At 38.0% G+C, this 19,150-nt stretch overlaps 1 protein-coding gene across 3 annotated transcripts in view; it reads left to right on the plus strand.

Annotated features, from left to right (window-relative positions):
* Positions 1-19,150, plus strand: part of UPL6 (ubiquitin protein ligase 6) — a 66,532-nt gene that overhangs the window by 1,141 nt on the left and 46,241 nt on the right. Inside the window, exons 2-11 of one of the 3 annotated variants that reach the window (XM_089153452.1) lie at positions 4,842-4,939; positions 5,465-5,592; positions 6,395-6,509; positions 9,306-9,486; positions 12,591-12,848; positions 13,914-14,096; positions 16,819-16,900; positions 17,112-17,218; positions 17,387-17,691; positions 17,824-17,920. In XM_089153452.1, the coding sequence (XP_089009578.1) occupies positions 4,842-4,939; positions 5,465-5,592; positions 6,395-6,509; positions 9,306-9,486; positions 12,591-12,848; positions 13,914-14,096; positions 16,819-16,900; positions 17,112-17,218; positions 17,387-17,691; positions 17,824-17,920 (1,554 nt within the window). Of the gene's footprint in view, positions 1-4,841; positions 4,940-5,464; positions 5,593-6,394; positions 6,510-9,305; positions 9,487-12,590; positions 12,849-13,913; positions 14,097-16,818; positions 16,901-17,111; positions 17,219-17,386; positions 17,692-17,823; positions 17,921-19,150 lie in introns of those variants that run through there. The other 2 variants (XM_089153453.1, XM_089153454.1) reach the window with 2 other exon arrangements.

Consider the following 19,150-nt stretch of genomic DNA (forward strand, 5'->3'; position numbering starts at 1 on the left):
ACCTTTGTCGTAAAGAAATTGGAAGAAGATTCAGTTAGAACTGGAAACCTAATTGATTCTTCATAAGTAGCTTACACAAATGTGACCAAGTTGTGGAAGAATGGTTCCATTCCATGCTTCCAGGACAGGGGACATTTCTTTTTCCATTGTCTATATGGCGCTAGCTGGTGTTTGAATCCTTCACTTCTCTAGGCAAACCACCTTCCTTGCTTGCCGAATCATCCATTTCTTTAGCTTAGATTGAGACGCTTGTATCTAAAGAGGCCACATTTTTGTGGGTGAACCCCATGTTGGACAATCTACCGTCTAAGCTCATATATGGAAGGTGCAAATCCTAAATACAGTCTACTGAAGTCATCTGACTATTAGTGGTACTCATATAACCTCTACTGAAACTAAAATATAATTAGCTAAAATTCTACTGGTTCAACCTCTAAACATCAAAGGAGAAAAATAATACTAAGTAGTAAAAGTTTCTTGGTCTAGATGCTCATTGTCTAGGCCCCTAAGAGAGGCCCAATACCAAGTAACCCCAATTTGGCGTTGCAACTATCACCCCATCTTTGTTTTACTTGTCTTTAAATCTATGATGCCAAGATTGATCTCATAATTTCAGTTGGGCATTAATCCAGCTTTTTCCTTATCCACCAAAACAATGTCGTCATAAAAAAAAACTTGTACCAAGGAACCTCATGTTGGAAGCTGCTAGTTAACTTATTCATGATAGGCAATCAGATTAAGGCTTAATGCTCTCCTTGATGTAGCCCAACTATAATTGAGAATTCATTGTATTGACCTTATGTAGCTTTCAAATGGTACGACCAACTAAGAGTTAGTTCTTCCAGGATCTTACAAATTAGAAACAACACTTTAAGTATTCTGGCTGTAAAAAGAGAGTGGGGGGTTGGGTTCTGGTTTAAGGGTTTGTGGACCTGCAATGGGGCAATAACTTTAAGGTATAATGTCATGGGTTGGAAGATGGTTTGATCCTAATGTGAAGTGATTCTAATGGGGGACAGAATAGAGAAGGTAGAATGATAAAGAAGATAGGGAAGAAGGAGACAAACACTCATAAGAAGAAGAGGAGAAGAGGAGAGAGACAGAAAGTAGGGCTTGCAAACTCCCAAAGCTAGAGGTTTACTTTCATTCTTTTTTCTGTTCCATAAGTCTTTTCTTTATTGAAATGTAATGGTCTATTTATGGCTTGGCTAAAGCTTTACAAGAAATAGAAACGTAGTAGACTAAAAATAGAAACTACTAGGCTTTATATTTCAGCCACATGCATGAATAACTAAAATAGAAACTATCGAGATAGAAATTAAATTAAGGTTTTAAATCTCCCAAAAATAAATCTTCATAAAATCTGATCTTGGGCCCCACAAGATCCTATATGAATATTCAGAACATGCCAAATAATGGGCTGTGGCACTGTTCACGTGAACAGTGTTTTGCTCCCCCCCTCTTTCATGTACCTAGGTGGCCTTTGATGCTGATTCGACTTAGTTCCTGGCTGCTTGTCCTGCATCAGATTCTGATGGGAAAATCTCAATTTCTAAGTTCTAGGACTGTTGAGCAATTTAGGAGTCGAAGGTCAAAAGGCTAGAGATGGAGTTAGGGTCTGAAATTGTGATGGAATGGAGGTCTTGTAAGAAGTTTCTTTTCTTAGAATTGAATTAAAATTAATGGACAGAAAAGGGAGGGGGGGGGGTATGGTTGCAGGTTTAATGAATTTTGAACAAGCAGAAATTAATGGGGACAAGAATTAGGCGTACCTCTTTTTTTTTTTTTTTTGGGTGGGGGTGGGGGAGGTTGGGGATTTGGTGCTTGATTTCTCATCTAAGCTTAGAGTTCCCAAGTCTAACGCTTGCTTGCCAAACCAATAAGGAGGGCTGGCCAACAGCGAATAACAAAAGTTAATGCTCCAAGCTTGAAGCACCTGAATTGGAGTCCAACTCCAGCTGCAATCTCTTCAAGAGACACGAAGACAACAGTCAATAGGCTTTAAAAGCAATTCAAGTATCAACAATAATCAGTCAAAGTTGCACTTCCTCAGTGGGGTTTTATACGTACTACTGCTTTTTCAGCGAAATGAGGCGAAATTTTGCCCTTTCGCTACTTGGCGAAATGAAGCTGGCAACAAAAACGAAAGTTTGAAAAATCACTGCAATCTCGGTGAAGTTTCTGAAATCTCATCAAAATTTTGCGCCAGTTCTTAACTTTGATATTAAAAGGTTGAAATCTGAATAAAAGATTCCTGAAATTTTAGAATTCGGTCAGTACTGAGATGGACCAAAACTTCGCACCTTGGTTTTAAATAGGTTGAACTCAACTTACAAGCTCAAAGTTAAAAAAAAGAAAACTAAACGGATTTAATTCGCATTTGGAAAGGATTTCTTCTCTAAAACTAATTACCTTAATTCTTTGTTGATCCCTAAAATTAGACTAAGTAAATGACTTAAACAAACTTACTACCTATAGGGAACTCATAACTGATTAATAAAAGATACTGCCTTTAACTTAAAATAAACTAGTGTATCGTCATATTAGTCCTCTTAAAGAAGCCTGTTAATGCTTAAAACTATGGGGATTAAGGCTCATAATCAGTACAACCCAACCCTTGGTTATTTTAAGGAAAATAAGCCAAATTGAGGGTGGATCTGCATCATAATGTCTGTATCTGTAATTATGTCCACATGTTTACATGAAACATTTCTCCTCCCTAGCATATCACAGATTGATCATTGAACCTCTATGAACTATTTCATTGGATATCTCTCTGGATTAATGCTGTCTAATATTATGTAAAATTTAAAGGCACAAAGAAGGTCCTGGTGCTTCGACTAGACCTAATAGAATTTAGTTCTAGCATGTCACTCTCTGCTTGGAAATGTAAAATCTTGGGTAGTTTTTACAAACCACCTAATGAAAACTAGAGTGCAACGGCTTCCAGCCATTTGAAAATGTATGTAGGAAAATTCCAAACAGTAGATCTCACCACAATTAATGAGAAAGTCATTGACCATTTAATTTTTATCCACTGCCTTCATTTTTGAATAGGGTGCAATTTTTTTTGTCTTACACGATCCAGCAGAAGCTTCTGCGGAAGCCATTAAAGCAAGAACCAACCATCTTCAACTTTTTCTTGTTGATTCCGAATGCTGGTTAGATTGAGGTATTTGTGCGAATATTATCTAGGTTTCACCAGTTTGATATTTTTGCAAATTTTGATTGAAATTTCAAATGCTGGGGTTGAAAAGGTTCATAAAGTGATTGTGATGTAGATCAAATAAGCCCAAAGAGAAGACGAACAAACATTCCTTTAGCCCATCAAGACAGAAGTCTTATGGGCCCAAAGGGCCAGTCAAGAAGTCTCACTGAGTCCAGATTTAAAAGGCCACTGGCAGCTTATATTCTTGGCCTGATCATGGGCCAGGTCTGGGCTTATTAAAGACCCTTTTTATTGCCTAGTATAGGAGACAATTAGTAGCTCTCTACCGTTATAAATTTATATGCTTCCATTGGGCATCTCAATGTTTAAATTACTTGGTTGTCCCACTCAATAAGGAAGGAAATTTTGAATCATAATGGAAGGCATCATTCTTGCTTACTGTTCTGATGTTCCGTATTAACGGTCATGCTTTTTTGCAAGTCTTTAGACACCTTGTATATAAAATTTACAATTTTTGTGATATCACATCAATTGATCAACCCATTTCTTCTTTGTACCTTGTTCTGCCTAGAAAATAGATAGATTATATTCCTTGAGTTATGTTTCAATTCGGTAGACTTCCTGTCAAATCTTGTATGTTCTATTTCCAACTCCAGCTATGGTGGTTGACTCCAGTCTCATGACCATGTTTCTAATGACTGTCCTTTTCAAGATGATATATCATGCTATCTGAGAGAGAGTTTGGGAGTTTCTGAAGAACTTTTGAAGGCAATACCCTCCCATTCAGAATACTTTGAGATGTTAGATTCCTTAAACCGCTGGTCCATCGGAAGTCTAGATCGTATTTTTAAATTAGTTGCAGGACGAACCAGTGGGATGATCATTCATACTATTCGGACTGTATGTTACATAAGTTTCTTTTGTACATTTTTATTTTGACGAGTCCTTATAACCACTGTGTAGATTTACTCGATGTCCAGTATGTGGATGAAAGTTACTGTTTCCACTTATCTGGAAAATATGGTGTTGTCAATAAGAAATACATACGCTTTTCATCCAATAGCTTATAGTGAGCTCTTTTATGTTTGTGGCTGTGTGCTACTAGCCTGCCACGAATTATTGTTATGAATTTTGTATGGGATTGTGTGTGGCTGTGTGCTACTAGCCTGCCACCCATTATTGTTATGAATTTTGTGTGGGATTCCAAACCATTACTTCTAACCTTCTCATAACTTAAGGGATTTTGCAGGATAGCATAAAGTGTCTCTCTTGATGATTGTTTCTTTTTATCTGCTTCTGAATTCATATCCTGTTTCTTTTAATTTGTTGTAATATGTTCTTCTGCCATTATGTACACAAAGATTCTGAGCTGGAGTTTAACTTTTTGAAGTCCCTTTGATGTTTAGGCAATTTCAATTTGTGAAAGTATCAGTTTCTTCCTAGGTTAGTGTAGCCTAAGATCTGCTTCATTGAACTAGAAACTGTGCTTTACGGAATTATGCATTCAATTTACTCCCTTTAAGTTGCTCAACTGTCATTATGAAAGAGTTCTCCATTTTGGATCTCTTTTTTGGTTCTTGTGTGGTTGAGTAGTGAAATATCTTTAAATGCCGGGTTGTCTCCCCCTTTTTGTGTGGAGCAAAGTATGGAACCTGACTATTATTAGTTGCAGAAATGTTTCAGAGGGAGAAAGGCTGTAGAGGCTGAGCGTTCTAAAGTGCGAGAGCAGTTCTGCCAAACTTTTGGGAAGCACCACCAAAAGGTAGACAGGTGAGTTTTTCTCCCCTAAGCACATCTGGTAACCTGGACTGAACTTTTTCTTTGTTTTCTTCTCCTTTTTCTGGGAGGTGTTTGTGTGTGCTTTAGTTTGGGGGTTAGTTTGGTAACTGGAGAGGGTTGGGTTGTGAGAGCATGTTTGAAGTTGGTTGCTAATCTGTGGAGCCAATTGTTTCCTACTAATGTGATCAATATCTGATTATATTATACCCTCAGTGGCTGATGAATCATGGATAAGATTGAGTTCATCTAGATCCATTCTGATTCCGCTTCCTAATTCTTGATCCTTGGAGAAGACAGGTTTTAGTCCTCGGTTTGGTTACATAAGACTCTTTCTTGGCCCTACCAATTTTACTGCCTTCATTTTTGTCAATACTGTGTGATGACAATCAGTAACCTGGTATTGGAGGGGGGGGAGAGAGAAAAATGCTGAGGTCCTTTTTCCAACTTGAATCAAATTTATTTCTGTTTGCTCAATTGATTGGTTTATTTATTTTTTACTTGTTTCTGTCCATTCAGGAGTTGTTTCAATTCTGATTCAGGGTTCCTTCAGCAGTTGCTCTTTTTCTTCAACACACGCAACAATGGAGATTTTGTGATTCTTGTGGAGACTTGTCGATTGCTCCATCAGTTTGCTCGAGCCAATGGTCAGTTTATATAGAATCTTCATTAAATGAGTCCTTGTTGGATATTGTTGTTTTTTGGTTATGCTTTAGTGTTTCCAGTTGTATTTTTTTAAACTTTATTTCTGGCTTTCCTCAATCATGTTTGTTTTTCTGTCTTGAATTCTTCCAAGGTACTCTCTTTTAGGTCCTGTTCACCAGGTTCTGTTGCTCCTTTTCTATTCTCCATATTTGCCTAAACATGATAGGACACAAGGAGTAATTGTACTATTGTGTTATGCTCTTGTTCTGATAACCCCTAGTTTGAAATGTGAAGCATAATTGAGTTTGCATTATGTTGCCACTGTTTTGCCTGGTATAGACCATGTAATTAGTCCTTGAAACACCTTTGGCATATGCTTGACTGCTTGAGAGCTCTGTTTGGTGAAATTCTTATGGTGTCTTTTAGGAAACAAGTTACCTTCTTCAATGGGAGGCTTATATAGGAGTTCAGGCTCATATAGTCATATGGGCAATTCGGGTCTGATACCATTTGCTAACTAAATTGCTACTTGGACTCCAGCTCTTATGTCTGCATGTTCTTTCCTCGATCTTATGATGGATTTGTTTGGTGATTGAGGTTGACTGTTTCTTGTCAGTGGTTGCTACCCATATCATCATGTGACTGGGAATGTGGGGATTATTGCATTTTATTGGAGAGACAGTGTCACAGAATTCTAGGGTAGTCCTACTGATCTTTTTAATTGGTGCCTTTGTTTGTATGCGGATGTCGATGGTTGTCTTAGTGCTTCGTTTGTTAGTATTGACAAAAAAAACTTCTTTGCAGCAGGGAATGTTGTGGATCTTTTTGCAGGCATGGACTATGACTCAAAGCATGCTATTGTGGAGAACAGAGTGAAGAAATTTGCTTTTGCTTGTCTTCAGGCTCTTCATCATAATAGGTTTGTGTAGTGCACTTTATGATTGACTTTTTTCATCATTATAGGCTCTATTTGCTATTACTTTTAGGATTTTTATCATGGGTTTTTGTAGTGGGTAACTGGGTACACCCTTGATCTCCACAAGGATTGGCTTTTCCCATTTACATTTGGCTTGATTTGGTTGCCCATCAAATCAAGTAAGGATTTCCTTCTAGTAAGTTTACAATATTACCCTTATTGTTTAGTACAACAGTCCAAAATTCGATAAGTGGGAAAGGAATCTAGACCTGAGGAGTTCTAAAAAAATAAGTGGGGTTTGAGGACATCATTTGGTACATTTAAGTTTTGATAAAGTGATTTTTTCAGTGTGGCATTTCATTACAGATATTAGATACCCTTGATGTCAAGGCAACGAGGCAATCCACGGTTATGGATTATGTTAAGCTCCAGAGTAGCTTAATGATCCCCTTTTCAGATCACACTCATACACTTGCACCTGAAGCAATAGAAATTCAAACACAGCAGCAGAAAATACACCACAGCACTGAGCACACCCAGCAATGCAATAATCACACACAAGATAGCTCAGATTGTAAGAGGAACAACTCAATCTTATTCAATGTAGTCTGGACTGGTGTTACAGATGTGAATTCAGCAGCACAATCTCATTCCTACAACCTACCAGAGATTATCAGCTCTCCCCTGCAAGTCTTCCTTGCAAAAACCCTCCTTAAGAACTGTGTACCCCCCCCCCCCCAAAAAAAAAAAAAAAAAAAAAATCCTTCCCTCTCAATATAAGAAACACTCCTGAGGACTTCCCACACTCCTCCAATCCCTCTCTCCATATGCTGTGGCTGCAACCCGATCAGCATATGCTACTGGTCCTCTTTGTATTTAGCTGGAGTCCTCAGGTTCCCCTGCTTGTGCTGGAGTGGCTGATCCATGCGACACTTCTTACCTGTTCGGGAGTAAAACATGAGACACTGGGCGCCTATCAGGTTACCTTGTAATATATATAATAGTAGTATGATACATATGTGTGTGGGGGTGAGATTGGCTGTTCTCAGTCACACACCGATTTGATGAACTGATTAATGACACTTTTGCCTTGAGTTTATTCTCCTGTTTCTTGCTTGAGTAATAGGAAGGTTGAGGACGTTGCTGTTGAGACTTGAGAGCTAAGCACCTAGGCTGAAGGAGCCTTTTTGTTGTGATCTAATTCCACCTATCCCACTTCTCTATTCTCTTGTCTCTTTGTTTCTATTTTACTATTTCTAATTTATTGATTTGTTGGTTTAACTGGGGCTATAACATGGGACAGAATAAGAAGAAAGAAGGATAAAAAAGGGGAAATCTGAGAAGAATTAGACTGGAAGAAGGGGAAGAATGAGAAGAACACTCATAAGAAGAAGAAGAGAAGAGGAGAGAGGGGGGCTGCAAACGTCCTATGCTAAAGCTTCAATTCATCCTTCCCCCCCTCCAAAAGTCTCTTTTTATTGCTATTTAATGGCCTGTTTATAGCTTGACTAAAGCTTTCCAAGAAATACAAACTTAGTAGGCTAAAAAAAAAAAACTAATATCCTAGTAACTAATGACAATATAATCTTATAAATATGGAAACTAATTAAAAGTAGAAACTACTAGGCTTTATATTTCAGCCACATGCATGAATAACTAAAGTAGAAACTAAACTAAGGTCCTAAATCTTCCAAGAATAAAATCTGATCGTGGGCCCCACAAAATCCTCAATGAATACTCCCAATATGCCAAATAATGGGCTGTGACACTGTTCACGTGAACAGTGTTTTGGCCTTATAAAAGACCGTCTGAACTGATTTGGCTGGCTTGAGCTGGCCTGGTCCATTGCTGGTTCACTTGGTCTTGGTTCCATGCTGGTTGTCTATCCACTTTAGAAAGATGCCTTTAACTAGAACACTTGCGTAAAGAACTTGGCAAATAAAAGGTCCAGATTTGAAGTCTAGTCTCCAGATAAAGTGTCACTATTGTGACCAAGGAGATCCTGAATCTGAAAACAGAGTATCAGATAAAAAAATAGGAAGCTAATTTGGATTAAAGATGGCTATCCATAGTTGAATTGCAAGCAAAATGGTCCTTAGATGAGAGGAATTGTAGGTGTAAGAGAGACCATCCTGTTGGGTAGATAAAATTGGATGGACTGGGTATCCCATTCAAGATTGTTAATAACGGACTCTCACCTTCTTAGCTGCATTCTCATTGTTTAAATAAAAATGGTAAGAATGAATGGTCCGGGAGACGAGATCCAAGGGTTAACCCATAAGAAATAGTAAGAGCCATTCCCAGTTTTTATTAAAGCAAAAATTTTCAGGGTTGAGCTGATTGGGTAGGTCTCTACTTTCAGTTGTTCTGGGTTCCTTGATGTTTCTTATTTGGATTCATGTGGAAACTTCTCAGATTCAGTTTTTTCTCCTCTTCTGTTTGATTTTCAATTTTCATTGTTATTGATATCTTGGGATCTGGATTTTCCCCCATTTTCTTTATAGTTTGGATGTTCAAAATTCTATATGCTTTTTGTGCTGTCCTACAATTATCAGCTTCACCTGGCAATTCAAGTGATAGTTGTCATGGTGTCTAGGCTATCCAAGGAATTGGAGGGGGGCCAGGTGACGTGATTGCCTGGACACTATAGGTTTTGCTTTGAAAAGTGTCTTCAAAGCCTAAAATATTTCATACAACGTGGGTGTGAAAATACACATGCTTTTTCTACCTATTACATTTCATCTCACTTTCTTGTTCAAGTTAAACTGTTATTTTGAAACTCTTTTTTTTTGGGAATAGGAATGAGCTTAAGGATCAACTTTTGCGGTCTTCTGAGTGCACCAGTTTGCCAGCAATCATCTTGCTCGAGGCAGTGGTTATCTTGACAGATCCTAAAGTTCCATGGGTTTGCAAAGTAGTTGGTTATCTGATACAAAGGAATGCATTTGCATTGTTGAGAGATATTATTGTGACCGCAAAGGTGTGGATTTCATCCCTAATAATCCAATTTGTTGTATTTTTTGTTATTTTTGATACCCATCTTATTGAGATCCAAATTGCAGGCCTGATTATGGTTGGCATTTTCCCACCTTTTCTTTTTGTTTGGTAGCATATTAAAATGTTATCCTTTGGGCATATCCAAAATTCGTAGTTTTTTTTTTGTTGGACATCATGGGATATAGAAACACTTAACTCTGACACATGTACAATTTTGTTCCGTACATTTGCAGAATTTGAAAACAGTCATGCCAAAAATAGTGTATAATATTTTTAAAATCTCAACTCTTTTTATGCAAAATTTTTGATGGCATAAAAACTGATGCTGCTAGTTTAAACCTTAACCATGCTTGCTGATATGAAACAGAACGGCAGAATGATGACTTGTCTATCAGGAGAGCATAAGTGTGTTTGTAATGAAGGATAAAAGAGTCATCACAAGCTGATCCTCATAACACATAATTACACGTAAACCTATATTACTCTTAAAACTCACATCACAGTGGTTCCCAACTAGAGTGTAGATGCATAGATGCCCAACCTTGCTATTATGCCTTTTAGTAAAACACCAGGAAATTTATTACAGGATTGAACAAACAGAACATGGGTAAGTCCATGATCAAGCTTTTCCTTTATGATTGACAATTAATCTCCATATGCTTTGTCCGGTCATGACTACCACAATACCATATCATGGAAGACCTGAAGTTGATACCAAGGTCTTAAAAGAAGTCCTTAAGCCATTACAACTCACTTAAGCAATTGCCACAACTTTCTTGTTGCTAGGCCGAGTGACCTGAATAACAAGGTGAGTGAAGTGGGTTATATGCATGATAACTCGGAGATCGCAGATAAAGATCTGGTAAGATTGCCCTTGAGATCAAGGTCTCCTACCATGACCATAACCCACTTCTACCAGTCCAACTACAAGCATCCATTATTGCAGGAGGGGGTTGAGGTGGAGGTTGCAGAAAATGGTGGAGTAGGAGAGGGGGTGAGGTGGAGGCTGGGGAGAGGGGTGGGGGCAGGAGTTGTGGAAAGGGGATCAAGAGAGAGAGATTTGAGAGTACATCATGTATGTACACTATTGAGATAACAGTGAAGATGAAGAGAATTGCCAGAATATTTCTCAAAATCATCAGATACCAAAGAGAGCCTTAATTTTTCATTGAATCTTGAAGTAACCATTGCCAGCTTGCTTTTCTATTAATTTTCTGCTTCCCATGGACAAGGAGGAACTTCATGCCTTAAGAGGAATTGTCTGAGAAGAAAGTAGAACCACAGAGCATATTTGTGAAGGTACCAAGGTGACCCAGGTGCTGGAGGGCCTCCCAGGAACCCTAGTGTTACGCTCCATGTATCTAATATAGAAACATCAAGTCATATGTGTATTGGCAGTCCATTAAAGAAACCAGTATTTACATGTGACGTGACGTCCATTGTAGGATTGGCCAATTGTTGATGACAAATGAGCCGTGAAAAGGTGCATTTTAAATGTAAATTGATTTTCCTGGCATCTTAGGTACAGCTTGACTAAGCAAGACCAGTCCATGAAGTTTGAAATATCCAATTTAACTACAGAAATGTGGGATTCATTCCACTGATGAAGTGGTTCTACCAGTATTGCCAGCTCTTCTGGCACTGAATCCACTAGTCTACTGGGATCTGACATTTTTAAGTGAGATTATGAACTGACTAATTTGAGGAGTTTACCGACACCCTAATTCATCACCCTTCTAGACAAGACCAATTCCTTTGGTACCTTTTTTTTTTAATTATTATTTATTTATTTTTTAGAAATTTGTTTTTATTATCATTTTTTAGTTTTGTATTAAAGTTGATCACAGGTGCACTGACTGAAACAGATTCAGAAATTCAATTCTGTTCATTTTTTGTGCGAGAGGGGTTTTCAGTGGTACAGCTCCTGCAGCCAGCATGTTTGGCAAGTCGAACTCAAAATTTGAGGCACTCAAGTAATAAAAAGGGGAAAAAAAAAGAGGCCTCCAAAACTCTGAAATCTCTTAAGACTGTTACCAAAAGACTTCCATAAAGTTCCATAATCTACAAAGAAAACTGGCAACCGGTGACGAGGGTTAGAAGTGTTGAACTCTGCTGATTTGAGTTTAAAGGCTGCACAAAGGTTGTATCTTTGAGTGAGACTTAGGATGCCAATCAAGTATCCATGGTGACTCAATCCATACAGGTTTCAAATCTAAATATACTCTTTTTTGAAGGCTTACCTCTGAAATTTACTTTGACAACCTGATCTGGACACCAATGAGCTGAGTTGGTTCTGTCTGTGAAGCTTCAAATGGTCCCATAGACTTTATTCTACCCTTTCGTAGTTTATAGTGTTGTTCCCTACATGCTGAGCGGCTGGAATCTTGCCTCTTTGACTGAGATTCCTGCCTGGATTTTGTAGAAGTTCGGAAGGGTTATTGACTCTTGAAACTGGCTGGGAGAGGTGTTGAAGGCTTTGGTACCAAGTTAAGCTTTACTGAACTGAAAATAAGTTTAAGATGGAGAGTGTTGTTGTCAAGGCGCTAGGCAAACCAAACCATTGGAGAAGGAGAGCAAGGCATCCAAGGTGCCAGGTCATCTGATATGCCTGGACGCCATGGTGCAGCCTGGGCAATGCCTTGACAGCTACAGTATAGAGGAAGAAAAAGACAACTGAGAAAAAAAGAGAAATTGATCTGTCAAATGCTCTCTCCCCCATGTATTCCTTGTAATAAAATACTGGAAAATCATGAGATTATTCCCTGACATGACACTAATTCATATTGCATGTTATGTACGAAGCATCATTTTGTTTGAATATGGTCCAACCATCAAGTTAGAGAAAATCTGAATTAGTCAAAACTTGAAACTTTTTTTGGATGGGCGTTGCTTTTTCCAATTAGCACTTTGGTGGCACCAAGTAACATTTTGTTTCTACATTTAAATTAACGGTAAGAATGACTGGTTGTTCTGTTGCATGCTTTTTGTTCTTCATCCTAATTTTTCATGCATATTTCTTTTTCCTCTCCCCTTGTTTGTAATCTGCTGTAATCTGATTGTTGTGCTAAAGTAGATTGCTGTACGCAGAAAAATACAACAGATCGAGCCGCTAACACTACTAGAGAGGTTTCTTCATTAGGGAATGTTCTTATCCTTATTGCTTCCCACATTGGTCAGCAACCTTTTACTAGTACAAATGTAGATCCAAGATGCAGTTTTTCCATTATTGCTTCTCATGTTGGTCAGCAGCCTTGCACTTGCACAAATGTACTTCCCAGATGGAGTTTTTCCTCCCAAGTTCTTACCATACCTTTCTTGTGGCAACTTTTTCCACGTTTAAAAGAGGTAAATATACTTGATGACATTGAAATCTTTGGACTGAAATCCTTCTATTAAGAAGGAATTTGCATTAATTATATGCCGTTGGCCTGGTTTGTGATATTTCTGCTTCAGAATTATATCATCTGTTCTTTCGGTTTCTTAAGGAATACTTGCATCTGTATATTTCTAAATTGACTCATGAATGTGTGTTGTTTTACTAGCTTGCTTTTTTGATTATCAGTTGATACATTTACATGATTAATTCTTAAAACTGAGGTTTAGAGTATCGTTATTGGGTATCATATCAGTCAATCTTTGAAGAGAAAGCATATTGTATCGTACTGTATCATAGATACAATGGAATGGCACAACAATGAGAAGGGGTCAAATATGCAGGAACATACACTTTTGGGGCAAAGCACACCGTGAATAAACAATATATATAACAAGTGTCATGCAGAAACACTAAGATGAAGAATAATGTATTACCAAACTATTGCATTGGTTTAATAGTTATAAAAGATGAGGTTCTTATATATTGTGATAGTTTGTAGCCATGAATACTGTTGAATGATACAAAGTATGATGTTTGGAAACTCCTTGATTATTCTTTTATTCCAAAAGTATGAAAAACCAAGATTGAATGGAGGATTTAGACTCTTGGTTGGGTGTTCTTCATGTTCCCACTAGAACAGGAGTTGTGTCGAGTCTGTGAGTGAAAATGATTTTTGTGGATGTATCAACAGTATCAAGATATATCAAGATGGATCGGCTGATATGTATTAATGCAGCTACTGGACCCTGTACTGGATGTTTTGATGGTATCAAGATCTATCCGTAATATCATGTCATACCAACCTGTGTTGGCTAATACATTTCGATACATGCCATTTTTATAAAATAAAGAGATGTATAGGTATGTATCATATTAGTAGTGACCGATGTGGATAAATATCGGGCAGTATTCTACTATATCAAAATATACTTTAAACCATGCTTACAACAGTAGATGAATTTTCCACTTTTGTTGAGGTTAATGATTTCTGACTATAAAAATGTTGTTTTCTTGCGAGTGCTGTTATTTTCCAGGTATTTGCAGTTAGTGGGATGAGCAAACATTATATTCATCAGATGGCATTGTGTGTGCATGGTCAAGCCAATGTTCTTCCTGATGATTTATCAAGTGAATTTCCTGGGTATGCCTGCCTTCTTGGAAATATATTGGAGACTGCTGTGACCGCTTTTTCTCAACCAAACAGTTCCTTTGATATGGTAAGGAATGGTTGTGCCCTTGCTTATGGATCATGATTTCTACTTGCATTGATGATGTTCTTTTCTATTGCTCTATTTGTATATTCCATGACACCATCCTTTTCGATTTGAATGTTGTTGGATTTTTAATTTTATTTTTTATTTCTACTGTTCAAAATTTTTAATTTTTTACCATTGATTAGTGAGAAGTCTTGGATTACCATCTTGAAGAGAGATTTCATTAGAAATACCTCCATTACAAAATTTTGAAAATTTCTTTTAAATACTGGATCTTACATTGCGTCATACTTTCCACTGAAGTTTTGAATGGAAGATCAGGAATCTCATTGTCTGGATTGAAGGCTTGAGTAGTTATATATTATGAGGAACCATGTTCTAAAAGCCTATCTACTTATATGAGACTTCTTGAATGCATAATATATTTTTTTTGGTAAGAGCATAATATTTTCTTAGTGCTGTCAATCTGAACATGAAATGATAGAAATTGTTGTTTCTGGTATGAAAATATGGACCCAATTTTGTGCATATGTGATTAAGCTGGGATTTACTGTCCTCTTGAACCATAGGGCTTACTGAAGCCCAACTGAAGTCTTTTCTTGACTTTCTAATTATCTGATATTAATTGTCCCCTGCAAAAAATCATAATACTTAAAAGCGTGGTTTGGGCCTGTTATCTTCCATTCAGGATAGTCCTGTCAGTATAGGGGGCTAGGGGCTGTAAAGTCTCTGCGATATGCCGACAAATTTGGTTCTAGGTTGTTGTATATGGGTTTGAGGGTAAAATGTCCCTGGGGTATTTATGTGTTTATAGTTTGCACCTATTCTGGGATGTTCTGTGTCCCGTTATAAAGAGGGGCTGTGACCGTAATGTGATGTAAACCAGGATCTAGGGCTAAGGGTATTGAAGTAATTTCCCTAGATTTAGGTATTCCCAGGAAATTCCAGCGAAGAAGGGTGAAAAGTTCTAGGGTTTCACAGGGGTTTTCACATTCTCAAACTCAATTACAGTGTGAACAGGGTTCTGGATATTTGCAGAAATCAGAATTAGGGTTCCTAGGGAGATTCGGTCAGGGTTGATTAGGGCTTATCCTTGCCGGTTCTGTAATTTCAGAACTAGGGTTCAATGAGTCAGAGGTTTTAGGATGTCTGGATGATCTAAACTCAGGGCTTTAAAACTCTGCAGAATTCTTCCAAGGTAGAAGATGAAATGCATAAATTTTCTGGGTTAAGGAAATCAGGCTGATTGGGGAGAATAACCTTAGGCAAACAGCCTAGGCTAGGTGTGACATAGGGGAAGGGAAAAGGGACCTAAAGGGGCTGGGGAAGATGGACTAATAGGGAGGGGGTTAGAAGGGAACAAGGAGAAAGGAGGGAGGGGCTACAGTTGCTGGGGGAAGGGTAGGGCTTTGCTGTACTAGAAGTCTAGAAGCAGAAGGGAGAGGGGGGTAGGTGTGATGGGGTTGGGGTGGGTTCTTAGGCTTGGGCAAGAGGGGAAGGGTGGGGAAGGTCTGCGGACAAGGGGAAGGCAGGGGTGGGGCTGGGGGATTTCTACTTCTTGATGGCTGGAATTTATGATTGAAGGCTGAAGATGCTTCCTGGAATTACAGCACTGAACTAGAGCGCTTGAAGAAGTTGGATCTAGACAACCGCAGGGTCCCCCTCAAAGTAACCCTGCCCGTCCACTTTGGCTGCAATAAACTCAATAATCTTTATTCATCAAAAACTGAAAAGTACAATGAACTAATGGGCTATTTATGGCCTTCAAAAGAAAATTTCTAACTTGGGTTGGGATTCCCTAATGGATGAGGATCCCACCTTTTGACAAAAACACTTAAAATGGAATCTAATTACTTAAAGACTTCAACCCTAGATTTGGAATCTACTAAATATACATGCTTAATTAAACTTTTAAGTTAACTTAAAAAGCACATGCTAGTTAAGATAACTTAGGACTCATCCAAAACAGCTTTAAATCAAAGATTCAAAATAAAACTCTTCAAACCAAACCAAACTCAACTTCAGACTAATGTGGACTCAACTAAAATTTTGAAATATTTTGGGGATAATTCTAGAATAAAAATAAGGGGCAAAATGCCCAAAATACCCCCCCCCCCCCCCCCAAAAAAGGGGTTCGACCAGCTTAGGGTGGTTTCTTGAAGCCATAATGGGAGCCCCACTTGAGGTTTCAGCCAGGGGGGCCTTTGTGTTCACATCATAATGTCCTAAGCCATTTTTCTAATTTCTCCACATGGTATTGGAGTGGGGATCTACATTTGGATCCAAACCCTATGGTTCTCTTTGTGATGCAGTAGCTTCTCTTGACATCTGTCTTTCTCCTCTTGTCTCCTGCGCTGTAAGCACCACCAGTCACTGACTCTTCTTCCTCTCCATCAAATACAAGCTTCAATCTCCAATATTTTAAGTAGTTATTTGAGTTCAATAACTTCTAACTGTCTCTTGGACCTGCTCATGTTTTCTGATGTGCATGGTGACAATTTTTAACTATCAAAAGTTGTCCATTTGAATGTCATTACCCTTTTGCCCTGCACCAGTCAGTGAAGTGCTCTTGTTGGCCAATGATTGTTGCATGGCTAATGTAGGATGATTGTCATGCATAATTGTGTGCTATTTTGGTCTGTCATGTTCCAGAATAATGATGATGCTTTTTTCCCTCCCCCTGAGATCTTAAGATCATTTGTTATTATCTTCTTTAATGGTACAGGCAATAGACTTTGCAGTGGTTTCTGCATATATGTTGGAGGCACTGCCCCCAATTAAATCATCAAACAGAGAAAGTAAAGGAGGTATGTGATTCCATTGATACCTAGTAATTTATGCATGCTTGTATTTTCTCCCTCATCCTTACCCCCTTTTATGTGTTTTCTGGTAGTTTTTTCTGTTTGATCTCTGTATTCTGTTGGATGTAAAGAAGCTGACTTGTGTACATCTCCTTGCCTGTACGCTAGACTGACTTTATTGAGATAACATAATTCTGCTTATGCTTGGATTTTGTAGGCGTTGATGAAATGGTTATTGATGAGGAATGTGTCGAAGAGGTTATGAGCAAGGATTTGGAACGTCAGATTATTAATGCAATAGATCCACACCTCCTTCAGCAATTGGTATGCCAGTCAACGGTCATCTCAGTCTCTAAAGCTATGTTTAAACAATAAATTCACCTGTTAAAACTCTTTGGGAAAGAGAAAAATGTGTCAAAGTTTAATGCAAGAAACATTTTGTACCTGTGCTGCAGCCATTACAATTCTTTTTTCTTCCTAATGATTTAACAGGTTAATGTATTATCTAGAGGTACCTCACTTTTAAGTGGATCTTCAAAAGATGTGCCTCAAAATAAGGAGGTGGAAGCCATTGGGGCCATTTGTTCTTTCCTGCATGTTACGTTCAATACTTTACCTCTTGAGCGGATTATGACTGTATTAGCATACAGAACTGAGCTTGTTCCTATGATTTGGAACTTTATGAAGTGCTGCCATGAGAATCAACAATGGCCATCCTTGTCTAACCAGACAGCATATCTATTGGGAGATGGCCCTGGTTGGCTCTTACCTTTAGCTGTTTTCTGTCCTGTGTATAAGTAAGCCCACTTGTTTATCTTATCTCAATTGCATTAATACCGTCTTTTACTTGTAGACTTTTGTTAATCTATATGTGATGTTCTGATCTGACGAGTCATACCTTTTCTGGTTTAAACTTTCTGTTGCATCAGGCATATGCTCATGATAGTCGATAATGAGGAATTCTATGAACAGGAGAAACCACTCTCTTTAAAAGACATCAGAAACTTGATCGTTATCTTGAAACAGGTAAATTAGTGTTAGTTGATGTTGGTAATTTGTATTATTTTCCTTCCAAATTTCGTGGAAAAGGTTTGCATGCTGTGCCCGAGTGCAGGTAGAAATTTCAAATGTTTCTGATTTCTTGATAGGTAATTTGTACAGGAACACTTTAGCTTCATGATAAATTGAGCACTGAGTTGATTAAACTAAAATTGGTTGGATCATTCCATCAATATGGAATAATAATTAGTGGTCGTCTTTCTGTGTAGTCTGGAAATGATGGCTTTGGCATAATCTGCACAGGATCTTGTATTCTTGTATAGTGGGGATTAACCAAAGTTTGAGGACAATACAGGATTCAAATGTTGAAATTACCTTTAATCTTCTTTCTGTGTTCGCATCTTATATAATAGAAAGTTTATGTCCCGAGTTTTTAGGGCTAGGTGGGGCTCACATCTCCAAAACCCTAGAAGGACACGTGGCAGTTAAACCTATCATTAGAGTATTACCGTAACAATATGGAAACCTGGGTAGGAAGGAGGATGGCATATGTCCTACTCATTCACAATATATACAGAGTGCTAGCTTAAATTACAACTATCCTCGTACTTTCCTTAGAGCTGGATACATACATACATTGCAAGACTAACAAGAAATCATCACCAAAAAAAAAAAAAAACCCATCATCTGCGTGTCAGCTTCATTGCCTTTAATCTGGACCTTGGCATCTATTGACATTAAATGTAATGAGCTCTACAAGCCTAATAAGCAATATGCACAACTATGCAAGCAATATTATTTACTAAACAAGCAACTCATTCGAGTTTTCTTTATAGCAACAGATTCAATTCGGTTCTATTATCATAGTAGTTTTTCTTTTCAACTCACTCACTTTTATTTCCTCTTAAGTCTGAGATCCAAGCTTCACCTGTAGAGAGGATACCTTAGTCTAATCCACACAAGTGTCGTTGCCTTAGTCGGCCTAGACATTATCTTTCCAGTTTTCAGTCTTGCTTTATGCCTTCTCATTTGGGCACACTCGGTACCAGGACTTACAAAAGTTGTGCTCATTAGCTCAATAGCTTTTATTCATTTTTTAGTTTTTATATTTAACATTTCCAGTTTCAGTTTCATTTATGAACTCTCTTCTTTTAAGTTCAAGATATAACCGTATAACTAGCATGGATCACTTAACATGGTTCCTAGAGAAGCAATTGAACATGGATGAATGATCCTAGTTTATACCGTGGCATCTTA

The sequence above is a fragment of the Hakea prostrata genome, chromosome 4 (genome assembly GCF_041222555.1).
Source record: "Hakea prostrata isolate BN-2017 chromosome 4, UWA_Hpros_2, whole genome shotgun sequence".
NCBI lineage: Eukaryota > Viridiplantae > Streptophyta > Magnoliopsida > Proteales > Proteaceae > Hakea > Hakea prostrata.